The sequence below is a fragment of the Frieseomelitta varia genome, unplaced genomic scaffold (assembly GCF_011392965.1).
Source record: "Frieseomelitta varia isolate USP_RPSP 00005682 unplaced genomic scaffold, Fvar_1.2 scaffold_933, whole genome shotgun sequence".
Lineage (NCBI taxonomy): Eukaryota > Metazoa > Arthropoda > Insecta > Hymenoptera > Apidae > Frieseomelitta > Frieseomelitta varia.
In genome coordinates this window covers 108,095-124,523 of record NW_025110738.1, presented here as the reverse complement: position 1 = coordinate 124,523, position 16,429 = coordinate 108,095, and the positions used below count along the sequence as shown (strand labels likewise).

The window sequence follows — 16,429 nt, the reverse complement described above, 5'->3', positions numbered from 1 at the left end:
TTTTTCTATTCATTCACTCTGTATATGTATTTATCTGCTGGTTCGGAAGTTATTCGGCGGATAGAGGCGTGAACGAAGACAGAACGACAGAAACGGAGAGAGAGAGAGAGAGAAAGAGAAAGAGCGATGTACGTACGTACATACGTAGTAGCTACCACGCGAGCATCGATAGCCGCGCTTCTGCGGTTATGTAGTACATCCATTAAAGCCATATGCACGCGCGAAGGTACCGATGGCGAGGGCAAGTTTGTACGTACCTGACGTTAATACGTTCCGTTCGCATCTGCATAAGGCAACACGTGAGTGAGAGCGGAAGATGAGAAGGACCGAGGGAGGGGTGAGAGGAACGAGGCAAGGAGAAGAGAGACGAAAGACGAAAAGCAAGAAACTGACCGATAGAGAGAGGCGAGGATCGCTCGGAACCGGTATGTACTAATTATTTCTCGTTTCTTACACGGTCGTTAGAGTTTCTTGCATTAACCGCACACGAGGCACAGAGAAAGAGAAAGAGAAAGAGAGAGAGAGAGAGAGATTTTCGTTTGGGCATCGATCGGAATATTTCTTGCCCACGGAATCAGAAGCCGTCAGATCGGCTTGCCGATCTTTTGTTTCTTTTTTTTTTTTATTTTCCTTTCTTTTTTCATCTGCAACTCGTTAAAATCCATGCAACACTTCGTCGAGCTATTAATCTTTCGTAATCGATAACGATCTACGATGTACCACGGCCCCGCATTACGTTTCGTCCTATTTGTTTGGAGTCCATCAATCAGCGCGAACACCGGCCGCGAATATCCCTCTCTCCGATCCCCCGAGCCTTTCGGATCCCCGGAGCGAATATTTCGCACGCGTATTACGTATTACGCTTCTTTCGTTAGCGGTGGCCTGCTCGTTCCTCTCACTCGAGACAGCGCGCGTGGAACTGATAACGAGAAACGCTCTTGATAAGTCGAATCGGGAGAGTAACGTAAGGGATGAAACGGGCACACGCGAACGTTGGGGGGAATTTATTAGACGAGCCTCGATACACGATGTGAAAACAGATTCTTCACTTTTCGGCTGACGATTTATATTTGCAACCTACCAGCGTTCGGCAGAGTCGCTGGATAATGAGCGATTCGTTTTTCTAATCACGCAAGTGCGTGGTAACTTCCTCGTCGAGAATTCTTTTGTACCAAAGTTGCAACATTTCCTCAGTTTTAAGTATAATTAAGTATAACCAAGCAGGCAAAAGTATAATATAGTTATATAATTTAGGCAAAAGTAAAATATAGTATAATATAATAAATTTATTACTTCTCAATAATTTCTATCCAGCGATGTCGTATCGACGACTTCAAAAAGAAAGCGACGAATTGCATACAGTTTGGTCACTCGTTATGGTCCGCAATCAGTTGTCAGCGCAAGTCAGCGCAATCTCTTGCGCAGGAATGACGTGCCACGCACGTCGAGAATTTTTTGTACCAAAATTATAATACTGTCTCAGTTGTAAGTATATCTAAGTAAAACAAAATAGGCAAAACAAATAATAAATTTATTACTTCTCAATAATTTCTGTCCAGTGATGTCGCGCCGAGTTCGAGAAGGAAGCGACGAATTATTGTACGGCTTGGTCACTCGTTACGGTCCGCAATCAGTTGCCAGCGCAACGTGGCGATTCGAATAAAACGATTCGAATTGGAAGAATTTTGATACACGGTAAGTGCACGCAAAACTAAATCCTAAATCTGATTCTGATTCGTTGAACAAGGTGAATCCCGGCTCGAAACGCCATGAAAAATTGAGAAAAAGAGAGATCGAAAAGAGCAACGCGACCACGGACCCGTGGCGCTTACAAAAGGAATAAGAGCAGGCAAAAAACAACTCGGAGCTCGCAGGGACCCGAGGGACCGAACAAAGATCCGAACACACGGTATCATATCCCGGAGGGTCCCAAAACCGTACCATCGCAAACAAAACGAGCGAAAAGACCCTGTGTCATCATCCGAACAAACCGCAAGATGGTAACAGCGCGTTCAAAAGAACGTCGAGATCGTAGGACACGATCCAACAAGCTGATCGTACATTCTGGATTCGGTGGTGAGGGTCGTCGATAAAGATGAAAGCTTTAGGCGCATGTATGTGTACATCCTCGCGTGCTTCCTACGTACAAAGGACATTCGCCATTTTGTTGCCTTTAACGACTTTTTCCGCGCGCAATAAATCTTCCGCGAAAAAAAAAGGCTGTGAAAAAAAAAGAAAAACTATTTGCATGCAGAGCAGACTGCAATTAAATTAATTAAACTCAGACGTATCGCGTCACAGGACTGTAGTTAGTTGGTATAAAAAATTGTTTATTCGAAACTCTCTTTATTTGATCACAGAGCTAAAGATTCACCTCCCTTTCTGCTTCGATTTTAAATACCAAAGATATTGAAACATTTTTATTTGTATTTTTATATTGAGACAGCTTTATCTTTGATATCGAAACAACGTCGAAGATTATTATTGAAACACGTATTTTTCGTTCGTCCTTTCGCTCGCGATTTCCACGTCGTTGCAAAGATTTGTAATAGAACCTGACTGACAGATAAGAAAACGCTTCGTTGGAAAATGAGAATACGTAGATACTATGGTTTCTTGTAGCCAAAGGTATCGTCAAATACGTAAAATCTGTACTCAAGAGTACACTGTTAACCAAAGTACACACCGACGCGTAGTTAGCTAGCGGCAGAGAGAAGAGGCACAGCTACAGGACGTTGAAAGCTCATTACGTTTGATTTCACCGGCCCCCTTATCTCCTTTCTTTCGAGACCGGATTCACAATGAATCGGTGCGGCCGCACGATACGATCGAATATTTCGCCGATAATCGGTTGGTAGCCATCGATCGAACGAGTCGGCTCTGATTCGCCGCGATCGTGAGAAACGCGTGGTCCCGGCCCGGCACGGCTGGGACCACGGCTGCTTCGTTTTTCGCTCGCGTGCGCGCTCGCGTTACTCCTTTCTCGTGCCGCCGCAGTAATTAAGGGAGGAGAAAGAAGGTTATTAACGAGATCGAGCGATAAGAGTGGACGGTTCGATCGAATTAACGATGTTACACCGACGTTGCCGTGAACGTGCACGCGAGAGATCGAGCAACCACACTGGAGAACGTTCGTAAGATGCAACGAACAGAGAGAAAGAGAGAGAGAGGAGAAATGGTACGTGGTATGCTTGTGTATACAGAGACGAGACCACCTACGTGTTAAACTTTCCTCTCCGTGCAAAAGTCGACACGAATCGGTTTACACGCACGGTATCGCGGCCGAGTATTAATGCTTGCGTATGCTCGCGGCTCGTTGCAGCCGGGCTCGTTATCTACGGCGCATAACGCCGCCAGTTCGCATGCAAATCGCAATGTGTGCAGCGAGAGTTGCGCCAGGACTACGACACCGCACCGGTGGCACTCATCGCGCAGGAAAATATAGTAATCTAACACCACCTGATAAATTGCCGCGCCAAGGCGTCGCTCGTAATCGCCGGAGGGTGACGTTGTGCTACAGGGTGAGTACGAAGCTCTGGACGCAGAGAGAGAGAGAGAGAGAGAGGATCATGGGGACAGGAACGAGGAAATAATTAACGCGGCCACTTACGGCAGTGGAACGTTCGAGCGGAAAAATCGAGCGAAATCGGCGGAAGAGAAACGAGATGGGAAATTAAATAGGCTGCGCACGTAAACGCCGCGTGTCCGCGTGGAAAGATGCGGAAAACGATACGAATTAACGCTCGGTAACGCTGGAACGAGCGTCTTCGAAGCTCGTCCCGAGATCGTGGAAAAACGACGCGATCAACCGGTGTTTGTTCCATTTCGTTCTTCGTTTTCTAGCCGCGTGCCTCTTGCGGAGAAATGGAGGAGGGATCGGCGATGTTAAGTATTCGCCGAGCGAGAATATTATCGCTGGTTTTTTTTCTTTTCCTTTTTTTTTTTCCCCCGGTCGTTTAGTGGCGAGAATGTGTATCCCTTTTGGCGAAGTTATGCCAATCGCGCGCGCGTTGCTCATCGTGGTTCGTTTAGAGTTATGGTTCGTTTAGAGTTCGAACAGTCGTTGGTTTCGTGAAAAATTAATCGATGGCCTGGTAACACGTATGTAGGTACGTACGCGGGATATACGGTGTGGCGCAAGAATGGCGGCACGGTTTGAAAGGCTGTGGCGAATCGATATTTCAGTAAATAAAGCTCGGTTTTGTAAAAATGGATATTTACAAATGGATATTTACAAAGAAGCGGAAGGGGGGACGTGTGTTACAACGGCCGAATCGAAATACTAATAAATTATAGGGCGCCGTTGCGTTTAGCTGTACTTTCCATTCGTGCACATTTTTAAAATTGCTACAGGTTATTGTGGATCGACCAACGTTCGTCCGATCGTTTGAATAAATCCAACCTAATTAGTTTTAACAGAGTAACAACTTTCGATACGTTTGTATAAAATTCAAATTGGCATTAATTTCGATTCTCGCCCCTCCCGGTAGAAGAATCAAACTCGAACGAACGTGGCGTTTCTGACGAGCGTAACGACCCTGCTCGCTCGTCCACGCGCGCGAAGCGGAATCGACACGAAAAATAGGACGATTCGTCGTTGCAGATTACGGCCGGGTCGATTAAGACACCCGGAGGGCTGATAAAGACAAACTGACTCGTCAGCCGCCGCCGCTCCTCCATAAAACTTATCACGGCAGCATTCTCTCGTACACGTCATTTCTGCAATCGGACGTGCGGCTCGCAGACATTCCTGTGAATGAATTCCACGGGACGGCGGGACGTTAGGAAACGGACGGAAAAACGGTCGAGAGCGAGCGAAAGAGCGCGTAGGGTGGAAGAAAGAGAGGCGCACGAGCGGGAGGAAGCCGTGTCGCCTCGATGGAAATGAATTTTTCATTTCGCGCTAAACTCGCGAAACGGTTGGTGGCTTAAAGCGAAGATTAAAGGGCGGCAGCGCGAGCTTCTCCTTTTTCTACTTCATGAAGTATAAGAGGAAACGACGGGGGTGGTGCCGCCCCATTATTTTTCATTGCTCGCGAGCTCACGATCCTTTTCCATTTTCTCGTCTTTCCTTCCTTCCTTCCTTCCTTCCTTCCTTCCTTCCTTCCTTCTTTCCTTCCTTCTTTCCTTCCTCCCTACTATGTACATACTTCTTCTCCTAACCTCTTGCAACTTTTTCTTTGCGTTTCCCGCAGACTTGTTTCAAAAGTCCTGGGCCGAAGCATTCCCTTAAACTTGTATTACCGGCCGAGTTACGAAGAACAAACATGCCACAGAAGAACACGATCCTCGTGGATTATTCAATCGCGACCGCGCAATTTGTTTCGCCGGTTCGGTCGGCCATTGTTTCCTCTGTATCAGCGGCGGTCGGGCACGGTATTCGCCTGTTTGCGCGGTATTGTGCCAAGTCCAGCGGAAAACACGCGGAATCGCCTGGATCGCGGGGTGTAGCCTTCGTCGGGGTAGGAAAGTAGCGTGCGTTCGATGAACATCGAGCAAGAGAACGAGAACACAAACGTCCCCAGCGGCGGATACGTTCCGTCGATGCTCGTGCCTCAAAGGAAGTTATTCGAGTCGCGCTGATAGGACACGCGGTCTCTCGTGTACAATACGAGAGAGAGAGAGAAAGAGAGAAATTAACCGGTACGTACAGAGAGAAACGTGGCTGGCTGCGAGTACCGCGTCGAACGAAAAAACTTGAACAAACAGTCACAATGGTGTTGAAGGTGAAAAGGAAAAACGGAAAATCGCCGTTCCTCTCGCGCGTGTTTCCTTCTCTCGTCTCTTTTTAAAAGGTTAAAAGACGGCTGAAAAACGGGAGAGAAGAAAAAACGAAACAGGGACGAGCAGATTCGTTAATTGAAATACCGATCGGGTGATCGGCGAATTCGTCGTTTATATTGGACGGCGCTCGGACCGCTGTCGCGCGGTATCCATAATCGCGGAATTACGGCGTTGTATTTCTCCGGAACTTGGCTTTGCACACGTCCTTTTGCCAGATGCCGTCTTCCCGATATCGTCTTCCCTCCGCTTTGACCGGAGTTATTACTTATACCACAAGGATATCGGCGGTTTATTTTGTCGACGTCGTAAGAGACGTCGGCGGCTGGAGGTGGGCGAAAGGAGAAGGGAAGACGGGAGCAGTAGCAGAGCGAAAAGAGGGTGAAAGATGGGAAGAACGGGTGAAAGAGGAAACGGATGGAAAGGATGGCGGAGGATCTCTCCGCAGATTAGAGCGCGAATCAATATTGGGCAGCGAGGCGAGGCTTTTATCGGCGTTGAAAGAAATCCCCTCTCGCTTCCTTCTTCGAGTGGGCACCGACTTGGAATGGAAACCAGGCGGTAGAGAGAACCGGGCAAGGAGAAACGAAGGAGACGGAACGAGAGAGCACGGATAGAGAGATACGCGGGTATAGAGAGAGGAGAAGGGAGGAGGAAGGGGGAGGGAGACAGCTTGGCGGAAAGGAGACCGGGAAGGGAAGACAAAATGGAGAGTGACGGAAAGAGAGACACGAAAGATGAAGAGGGGAGCGACGATGGAGACGAAGGATGAGCATGAAGGGTATGAGGAGGACTGAAGAGCCCGTGGAAGGAGCGACTCGGCAAGAGATGGGCGAGGAAGGTGGGAGGGGAAGGGAAGGAGGGGGGGGGGGGAAGTAAGAGGACGAGGATTCCGTTCGAGCAACTTACCGGACTTCTACGTTCTCTCCACGGTCGAGGATTTACAGATTACGCGCTGGTAGACCGAGCTCCTGAGTGCGACCGAGAGAGAAACCGTCGTCGAGAGTGGCGACGCGCGAACGAGAAAGGGAGAGAACGCGAGAATCGGCGCGAGGGAGAAAGACGGTATAAAGGAATGACACGGAGAGGGAGTCAAGGACCATTCGGCGCGATAAGTGCGACGAAAACGGAGCTATCGAGTCCGCGCGGAGTCGAGCGGCTGCCGGTGACTCGACCAATCACAGGCCACCGTCCCGTACAGCCGTCCAATCCGCCGGCGCTGCGAGCATTACACGTTTATTATCGCGCGGGAAAAAGAAATGACTGTTTATAAATAATTAGAGAGGTTTTAATTAACCCTCGGGACGCTCTCGGACCGCCGGTATCCATCGCTGTTTTAATCGCTCGGTCGGTTTTACCATGAACGACGACGCCACCACACCGCATCGCATCGCACCGCACCGCACCGCACCGCACCGCACCGCACCACATCGCACCGCGCCGCACCGCCACCGCCGTCGCCATCGTCTGTTCAATCTATCCCTACTCATAACGAAACCGCGTTATATTTGTAAACTTAACCATCGATCGGCAACGGTCATTAAAGGTAACCTTTGTTTTTGTTTTCTTCACTGCCAGATGGCTTGTGTCAAGGTACGTGTCTTGGACGTACACACGCGTGTTCCATATGAATATATATGCAGTATATATGTGCATACTTACCGGAAAATAGTGGTGTGTTTGATGCGCGGCCAACTTCGCAACGAGACACGGTCGCCCGCGTTACGCGTATTATTAGGAAGCGTCGTGTTCCGTGCCCAACCCCCATCTCTGTGTAACACGTCGACTCCGAGAATCTCCGTATTCACTATTTTCCCGTCAAAAATTCATCTGGCCGCCTTTGACTGCGCGTCGCGACGCGCTATCAAACAGGCAATTGCCTTCTGGTGGATGAAATCGCGGCCTCTAAAACCTTTCCAAAGGCCTCCAACGGCGCGGACACGACAAAAGGGAAATCAAAGTGTCGTCGAGGAGTTTTTACGATCGAACGCGCCCCGCTTTCATCGCGAGGGGGTCCTTCAGTTTAGCCTCCTCGCTACTTTTGGCTGCCACCGCTTCGCCTCCGAATATTTTATTCCCCACTCTCGTTCACCGTATCTTTTCCTCGCCAGATAAAAGATGCTCTGCGAGATCTTTCCTCGCTCCGTTGGCCACGTACGCGTCAATTCACACACACGCTTTCACACACACACACACACACACACACACATACACATGCTCATGCACCTATACGGGTAAACTTTCGTGCCCTCTTCTTCGCTGAGGAAGATTTATCGGGAGGAAAGTTGCCGCGACAAAGGAGTAAATGACTTTCGAATATCTCAGCTTTTCGAACGCGTCAGCTGTAAACCTTTAGAGCGCGAGGGCGCTGCGAGCAGCGCCGCTAGTTCCCATATCGCGTATAGAGTTCGTCCTATTTCGAACTCGACGGAGAAATCAAGAAAGAGAAAGAGAAAGAAACAGAGAGAGAGAGAAAGAGAGAGAATGAGTGAGTGAGTGAGTGAACGGGATAAGATTTTCATTCGGAAGTTGTCACGTAGTCCACACACGGTCTCGTCGACTCCGCGAAATCGTCCAAGTTCGTCTCGACGTTTCCTGGCCGAATTTGACGACAACGCATCAGAGAGTTCGTGTACGCGTCACCAACCCGCTCGTAAGGAAGTCGCTGCGGAAACTCGATCTTTCCCGAAAGTTCCATTGGTACTCGATGAAAGAATCACCTGGTTCTCTCTCAGCTATTCGTGTTGTCGAGAATACAGTTTCCAAGTTCTACGGTCGCTCTTGCTGTTTGATACTCGTTAAACGGATACTGGCTGATTTTCACGGCGAAGAAACTTGCAAGTTTCTTTCCTTTGTACGTAGTGCAGGTACGTATTTGGTTACAGAGTAAATAACATTTCAATAAGACACAGACGACGCTTTGAAGTCGTCGAAATAATCGTATTAAATGACGTGGAAATATTTTCGATGATCAAAGAGGTTAGTCGTTAGTACGTGTTTCGACGTTTATTAAAACTTCGAGAGACAGACGTTATCCTTGAAAGTATTACGATAGTACAACAAGGCAAATAAGAATATTGATATATAAAAAAAAAACATTGTTTGAAATCGTGTTCCCAAAGAAATTCTTGTTACGTATCAACATACGCGAATATCGTTGACTCGTCAAATGTTTCGTGAATAACCTAACCTTCTCGGTCACGTAACGCGGCTGCTTTCCCCGCGCGAAGTAAACTCACGAATTGCATAAACATTTCTGTATACAAGGCGTATATTTCATAATTATCGTATCACGAGATACGCGTATTTTAGGCAAGACAACTTGTCCGTTGGCCTTGAAATCATAATTTCTAACTTCCCGGGAGATATTACTATCTTGAAAAGGCACTCGAATCGAACATTGTGACGTTTCGCTAATTGTCGAACGAAGTATCGTTCGCCGTTAATTGCTGCTTAAACACTCAGTCCTAAGTCAACAATCGGCACGAAGCAGTTTTAAAATTTAAATTTTACGCACTTGCTCGTAAAAGAGGATCGCATTTCGAAAAATATTTTTTCTTTAAATGCGAACATGTCAGTGTACATACGTACGTGCACGTATTTGTATTTTCTGGCACAAGTTGTTCTTTGCAAAATTGTTGAAATATCTTGAAACAACCACGAACATTTCTCGATATTACCGTGTTTGTCAATACTCGCGAAGAATCAGATTACAAGACGTCAGCTTTTCGCGTGGAATAATTTCCAAGATGCGAAACGTCAACAATTAAATTTCAACGATCGATCGAATGGAATTTTCACATTGTTGACGCCGATTCAAAACGTTGTCGCAGTCAACATCCGTGAAAATTCGTCCACTCAGAAACGAAATCACAGCGTTCGAGAGTTTAGTCAAATCCGTGTTTAACCGCGCCGGCGAGACGCGCGCGATCGACGTCTTCGACGATCGTTGTTGCCATCGTCGATGACAGGGACGAACGAAGCGTACAAAATTCGTTTCCGGTTGAACGGTTCCGCGAAATGATTTATTATGCCGTGGAGCGCGCACGGAGAGGAACCGAACGGAGCGTGACCTGCGGTGAGCGCATTGTAGACACGGTGAATCGGCACCGAGAAGAATATGAACCGATCTCTCCCCCTCCCCAAGGAAAGCCCCCATTGTTTTCTTTATTGGAACACTCCGGGTGAATAGGGACGGGCACTGGGTACCAGGGGCCAGGCCGATGGAGCATAGAAAAGGGGGTAATTATATGGGCGCCACTCGGCGCACCAGCAATCACGCGATCGTAATCCATCCTTTCAGATAGAGGCGAGGCTGATGTGTCTGTCGGTATATATCGTAGGGGCCAGATGCGCATCGCTCGTGGTCCGCTTTTTTATGCGGCCTCGTTCGGGATCGTATTTACACGGCGATCTCTCGAGAGATCGACCTGATCCGCTCCGCTGCACGGATAATTGGCCACGATGTTAAATAGATCGTTCGACCAATTGCTTTTCTGCCGTGGCTCTGTCAACAGGAATCGAGAATAGCCGCGCTTGATGGAAAGTACGCCATCTTTCAAAAACGTCGATTAATCAACATTTTCTTTCTTTCTTTTTTTTTTTTTCGTTCGCTGACTCGATCGTACGATTGTTTCATAATCGTTCTCGGCATATATCGATAGATGGAGAATTTATTTATGCGCAAGTTTTGTTTCACGGTGTGTTTAGTTGTGTGTATAGTTTTACGAGTTTATTAATGGTTAAACAGAGGAGATTATCGGATTGTTACTCGTGTCGAAAGATTCGAAGGTGTTAAAATATTCATCTGTGATATAATGGCCGACAATCACGACTAATAATTGCGATAACCGTGCCCGGCTAAATTATCCAAATTCCTCGAAGATAATACCTCGAAGATATTCCACCGATATAAATTACATATTAATAATACATTTCCTGCGTCGAATCTACCGGCGCCGCAATTTCCACTTCGCCCCGTGCACGTCATGTTTCAATTGGGCGGCTGCACGTGCAACAAGCGCCCGGTCGGACGAGCACGGTTTTTGGTCACACTGTCATCGATCTCCCCCACTTAATTCCAACGTTTGTCCATTCCCCGGCGCCGGGGTTGAACGAAGTCGCCGCGTCGAACGACGTTGCTTCCGACGGAATCGCGTTAACGAAGCGTCGAAAAACGGTTTAAACCGGCGGCGTTCGCCGGTGGACCGATGCGTCAGTGCAGAGTAGTCGTCGTCATCGTTATTAGCAGAGAACAAAAACGGTGTCGGGGACAGAAGAGAGACAGAGAGAGAGAGAGAGAGAAAGAGAGAGAGAGAGAGAGAACAGGCGTGCCTGCGAGCACGTATAAAAGGACGCGCGGAACAAGCCGGTTAAATGGGAAACGAGGGGCGCGGAGGGGAAGTTACGTTGACGTTTCGGGGTGGCAACAGCGGCAGCGGCAGCAGCAGCGCGGCAGACTTCTCAATGAGTTCCTAAATCGAAAGGGCTTTCGCCCCTCGTTCGTTCACCCCCTGTGGCTCGGGATGGCACCCTCATATAGATGGAAGAGAACCGGCGTGTTTGGAGAGCCGGAGGGGTTGGCGGTGGTAAAGAGGGAAGAAAATAACAGATTTCCCAGACGCGCCTCATTCGAACCCCCTTGCCACATAGACTCTCGCTCGGCACCGACGACGCTGAGAGCCACGAAGAGAGTGGAAAAGAAGAAGCAGAGAACGAGGAATTTTTTCTCCTCTCTCCCTTTCTCTCTCTCTCTCTTTCTCTCTATCTGGCCGCCTTTTTTCGTTTGCCGGTGTGCTCGTCTTTCCACCATCTCTTCCCTTAGAGTCTCCTCTCTTAGTCAGTAGATGCTTACTAACGAGAGGCAAGAAAGTTCTTACCGACGATATCCTTCCCCTCCCCTCCCCCATCTTCGTCAAGAGGAGCGAGCCTCCTCCTCCTCCTCCTCCTCCTTCGAGACTCCTTCTTTCCTGACTCTCTTCTGCTTTCCGCTCGCGTCCTCCTCCTTTGTCGTATGTATATAAGGGAGCAATGGAAGTTCCTCGTGGGCAGCCCGTTGCGTCGGGGAGGACCCTTCAACCCCTGGCTCCGCTGCTGATTAAGGTATAAAAGGCATAAAAGGCGGAGGGGTATATATATATATATATATGTATATATACAGCGCCTGGGCGAGCCAGAGAGAGCTAAAAGTAGGGGAAAAGAAATTTGTTCACCGACGTGGGGTGGCGGCGTGGTGGGACGAGTGCCGCGGCGGGGCGAACCCGATGAAGAGACCCGGGGCAAATACAACGGGACGGGATACCTAATTGTAAGTACATTATACCTTCGGTCCGCACGGGATTATACAGCTGCTTCTTTATTGCTGACAGTGGCGTCTTTTATCCGTAATCTCGCTGGCTCGTTCCGATTATAGCTGCGGAATCCCCTGTCCCTCTTCCTTCCATTTCCGACCGGCGTGTCTCTCGGCTCGTATCGCGAAAAAGTGCCTCCTTTGTTTTTCTCGCGAATCGCATAAATCGCCAATTCCGACGGCCCGTGCTGCGCGCCCGTTTTCAATGTACGTACGTACGTATGTATGTACGCTCTTGTCTCGGGATCCCTTTTTATCCCCCGATGCCTCTGTTGACTGACTCGATATTTTCGCGGAAAAAAATCAGACGTACGCCGGTCTGTCTCTTCCTTTCGTCCGTTTCTTCGTCCTCTTTCTCCTCCCCCGCTTTTATCAAGCTTTTCTCTCTTGCTCTTGCTCTCGTTCTCGTCGAGAGGAAGGACGAGAGGCAGGATCGTCAATTTGCTCGGCTGATCTGAAATCGAACGAGCGACGATCGACGCGAGAAAGGGGACCGAGAAAAGGTTCGAAATTAACGTGTTCGTGTGTCGCTGCGGAACGGCTGACTTGAAGCTTGGAAACACGAATCGATACATCGACGCGACGAAACCTCCGACGAAACGAATAAAGGAAAATACAGAGTGCACCACCGGTGGAATGGGAATCGCGGTGGAGTGTGGGGTGGCCGCGTGCGCGCGGAGGAGCACGTAGAAACGATCTGCGCGATCCTTTTTATTTCACGATGAAATCCAACCGCAAGGCCAATCTGGCCAAAACCTCGTAATTTATCCCGGGAAAGTACAGGGGGCTCGGGGAAAATGGCAATAGCACGATATCGTGTTTCGTCCGTTTTCAATTGGACGATAATTGACATTTCCCTCGGAAGCGTAGCACAATATCGGGACCCGCCAATTTACTTAAAACCACCTAAATTAAGACCGTTGCTTTTCCGCTTTCCCTCGGAACAGCGAAGAACGAATTTCGCGCATCGCTCGTCCCCCCCCCCCTCTCTTGTCCCCCTCCTTTCTCCCCTCTCCACGCGATTAAAAATGTAATATCGCAAGAATTCATACCGGCAGAAATGTAAAAATAAGAATAGCTCGTTAAACCCGGTTCTTTCCAATTCCGTACGTCCGGTGATCAACGTGAACATGGAACTTTTGAATTATCCATCGGAATCGACGTTGTATGAAACTCTAACGTGTGTCGCGATCGACACGAAAAAGCTGCTCTCTAATTATTACTCCTTAATTGTAAAGTGTCTATATCGTCTATATCTGCCGTATCTGTACGTATTGAAAGATCGTATTCATGCAGAATCGTGGTATCCATGTCCGTGCAATTTTAAAAACGAATTTCATCTCGACGCGGACGCGAGATGTTAAATTTTCACGTGGAATCGTTAACCTGTTAACAGCGAAACGCAAATTAACTCGTGACACGGATTATCGTCGTTACTTATTTAATGCGTCACTGCTGTTATTATTAATGAAAAGACACTACGTGTTTATTAAGAACACAGATTGCCAGACTCGAACTTTGGCTCAAGCATTAAATGGAATTAATTCGTTGAATCCATCTCTCTCGTCCCCTTCTGAGTTTGAAAGCAGTTTCCGATCGGGACGAAGGATACGGAACAAATTAAACAGCCGGTAAAACAGCAAGATTGCACGATTAGATCGCATCGCATCGTTTTAACAGCGTTACTCTCGACTGCAAAAAAAAAAAGAGAAAAAGAAAGTATAGCGGTATAGGAAACTTGTCTGAAATAAGAGGAATCAAATCGAACGTAAAGAAACGGAGAACGAGAGAGAGAGAGAGAGAGAGAAGTGAAACTGGCGTCACCAGAAGAACGGCGGGGTCTCGAAGTTCGGAGACGTGTTCATCTCGGCACGAATCGAAGTCGTCTGTCATTTCCGGTGGACGAAACCCCAGCGGCTATCTGCTGGCTCGCGTTCGTCGAATTTGTTTTGTAGTCGTGGCGCCGCGTTTATCGTCGATACGTATCGTGTACCGTCGAAGAGATAGAAGACGTTTGTGCTCCGGTGGGTTTCGTCCGGTCGCGGCGAAAAGGGGAATGCCTCCTCGAACGAGCAACCTCGCCCCGGTTCCCTTTTTCGCGTTTCCGAGCGCGCTCAGATATCTGCACGTGTAAGGACAGCGCGAGCAGATAGCGACGCGGCGAGCGTGTCGATCCGTTTATCGAGCCGTGTATTTACGCGCGGCGTGACTCGTAGACGCGCGTTCGCCAGATAACCGCCAGATAATATAGAAACGCCAATAATGAAATACGATAAGCGGGACGAGTGCAGAATTTGCCCGGGCGGAGGCCCGTTCGTGAATTAAAGAGCTGGTAGCGCAATCGGTACGACTCTATACGTAAGCCGGTACGTGCGGGCCAACAGCCGCAGCAACGGCAGCAATTAGAAACGCTCCTCTCGTTCGTCGTACACCGCGCTGCGTGTAACTCACGCGTGCGCCACTGCTATACACCCCGAGCGAGCGATACAGCTCGCCCGATATACACCGAAGATCGAGATACACGTATGTATGTATTACGCGCGGCTTGTTCGGCCACGATAAACCTCTCTCGACGCGCGCGCGAGAGTTCCCCTCCCTCGCGAATAAATTACGCGGCGATACGCGTTGACACGCGTTGTCTGGGGTGGAGGAGCGCGTTTCGAGTTGCGCGCCGATTGCACGCGCCCCGCGTCTAACCCTGCCTTTTTCTCCTTTTTTTTTTTCTTCTTTCGAAAAATCGAAGATTCCACTCGCTCTCGCCGGACGTCGCTAATCGTCTCGTTTTACGCTACATCGTGCTTGTCGACGACTCTCCGGGACCCCTTTTCTTTCCTCGCTCCTCCCGTGCGAGGTTCCGAGTCGCCGCGTCGTCCTATCCTTTTCCATCGTGGCGACGTTTATCTCTCTCCGTGGCGAGGGGACGGGAACACGCGTCGTCGCGGACCTCAGGTAGGGAGCAAAGTCAATTTCGAGGCGAGGATGCCACGGGGTTAATGGGCCTCCTTTGTCGTAAATTCGGGCTTTAGTGTGAAAGCTGCCTAAACCTACCTCCGTTGCTCCTTCCACATCGCCGGGGGAGTCCCCCTCGCTTCGTGCCTCTGGGAGCCTTGTAACAAACAGGATACAGGTACTTCGGACCTTACGTCTTTTTTTTTCTCTCCTTTTTCCTCTCAGCGCTCCGCTCGCTCTCCGTCCCACCTTCTCTCGTGCACGATTTTTCTTCCTTTTCTTCATTCTTTTTTTTTCTTTTTTCTTTTCTTTCTTTCCTTCTTCTTCTTTTTCTTTTTTTTTGCCATTCTGACTTACTCCCGTGTCGCTGCTCTTTGTTGGCCCCACGACCGACTGTTCTCTTTCACCTTCCTCCGGCCTGCCTTTTTTTTTCTCTGTCTCTTTCGCCCTTCCTTCACGGTACCCGTATACGTACGTACACATAGGTTATACGTTCTTCTCTTTCTCTCGCTCTTTCTCTCCCCTTCTTTCTTCTTTTCAACCTCGCCCCCCCCCCTCCTCACCCCTCCAAACTAGCCCGGTCCTTTTTCTTTGTCACGCTTTAACGTTCTTTTCCACCTATCTCTCTTCCGCCCCCTCCATCTGTCGGCATCGCCTGCCTCCGCATCGTCGAGCGATTTATTATCCGACCGTTCCACCTCGGGCACCGTTCTGCTTAGCCGCTGCTTTTTATTCCCGTTGAATAAAGGGGAGCGGTAGAACGAGGCGGACAGAGATAAAGGATGAAAGAGAGGGAGAGAAAGAGCGCTGAATCAACCGGAGTGCGTGGCAGTGGAATAAGGTTGCCGGTGGGGGACGAGGGGGGTGCGACGGGGATGGGAAACACGGCGGAAACTGGAGAACCAAGAGGAGAAGAGAAACTGCTGGAAAAGAAGATAAATCGCGACAGTTGCCAACCTAAGAAGTTTGATTATGTTGGCTCAGCCGAAGCTACGCTCGGTTAGATTTGTATTAAGCTCGCGCCCGTGCGCGCCGCCCGCCCCGCGCGCGAATATGCTTTATAAGCGTATCGCGGCGTGTTCGGCCGCTGCGAGTATTCCGGATAGTCGAAAATATAGGGGAAGAAAACGAGGCGGAGGCTCCAAGTTGCACGACGCACCAGCCGGCTGATGGATCGGTAACGTTTAATCATCCCCCGCGTTGATGGAGTAATTGGAGTTTCAGTTTATTTTCTCCTCTTTCCTCTCTGCAACTCTTCGCTCCACCGAGCGTCAACAGATTTTTGTTTGACGTTCCGTTCATTAAAAAAAAAAAAAAAAAAAAAAAAAAAAAAAAAAAAAAAAAAAAAAA

General features: G+C 48.9%; 1 protein-coding gene across 2 annotated transcripts in view; it reads left to right on the top strand.

Moving 5' to 3' along the window:
* The first annotated feature begins 3,370 nt into the window (after positions 1–3,370).
* Positions 3,371–16,429, top strand: part of LOC122537832 — a 19,656-nt gene continuing 6,597 nt past the window's right edge. Inside the window, exon 1 of one of the 2 annotated variants that reach the window (XM_043671433.1) lies at positions 3,371–3,521. In XM_043671433.1, coding sequence (XP_043527368.1) covers positions 3,375–3,521 — 147 coding nt within the window. In that variant the 5' untranslated portion in view covers positions 3,371–3,374. Of the gene's footprint in view, positions 3,522–8,274; positions 8,649–16,429 lie in introns of those variants that run through there. The other variant, XR_006308700.1, reaches the window with a different exon arrangement.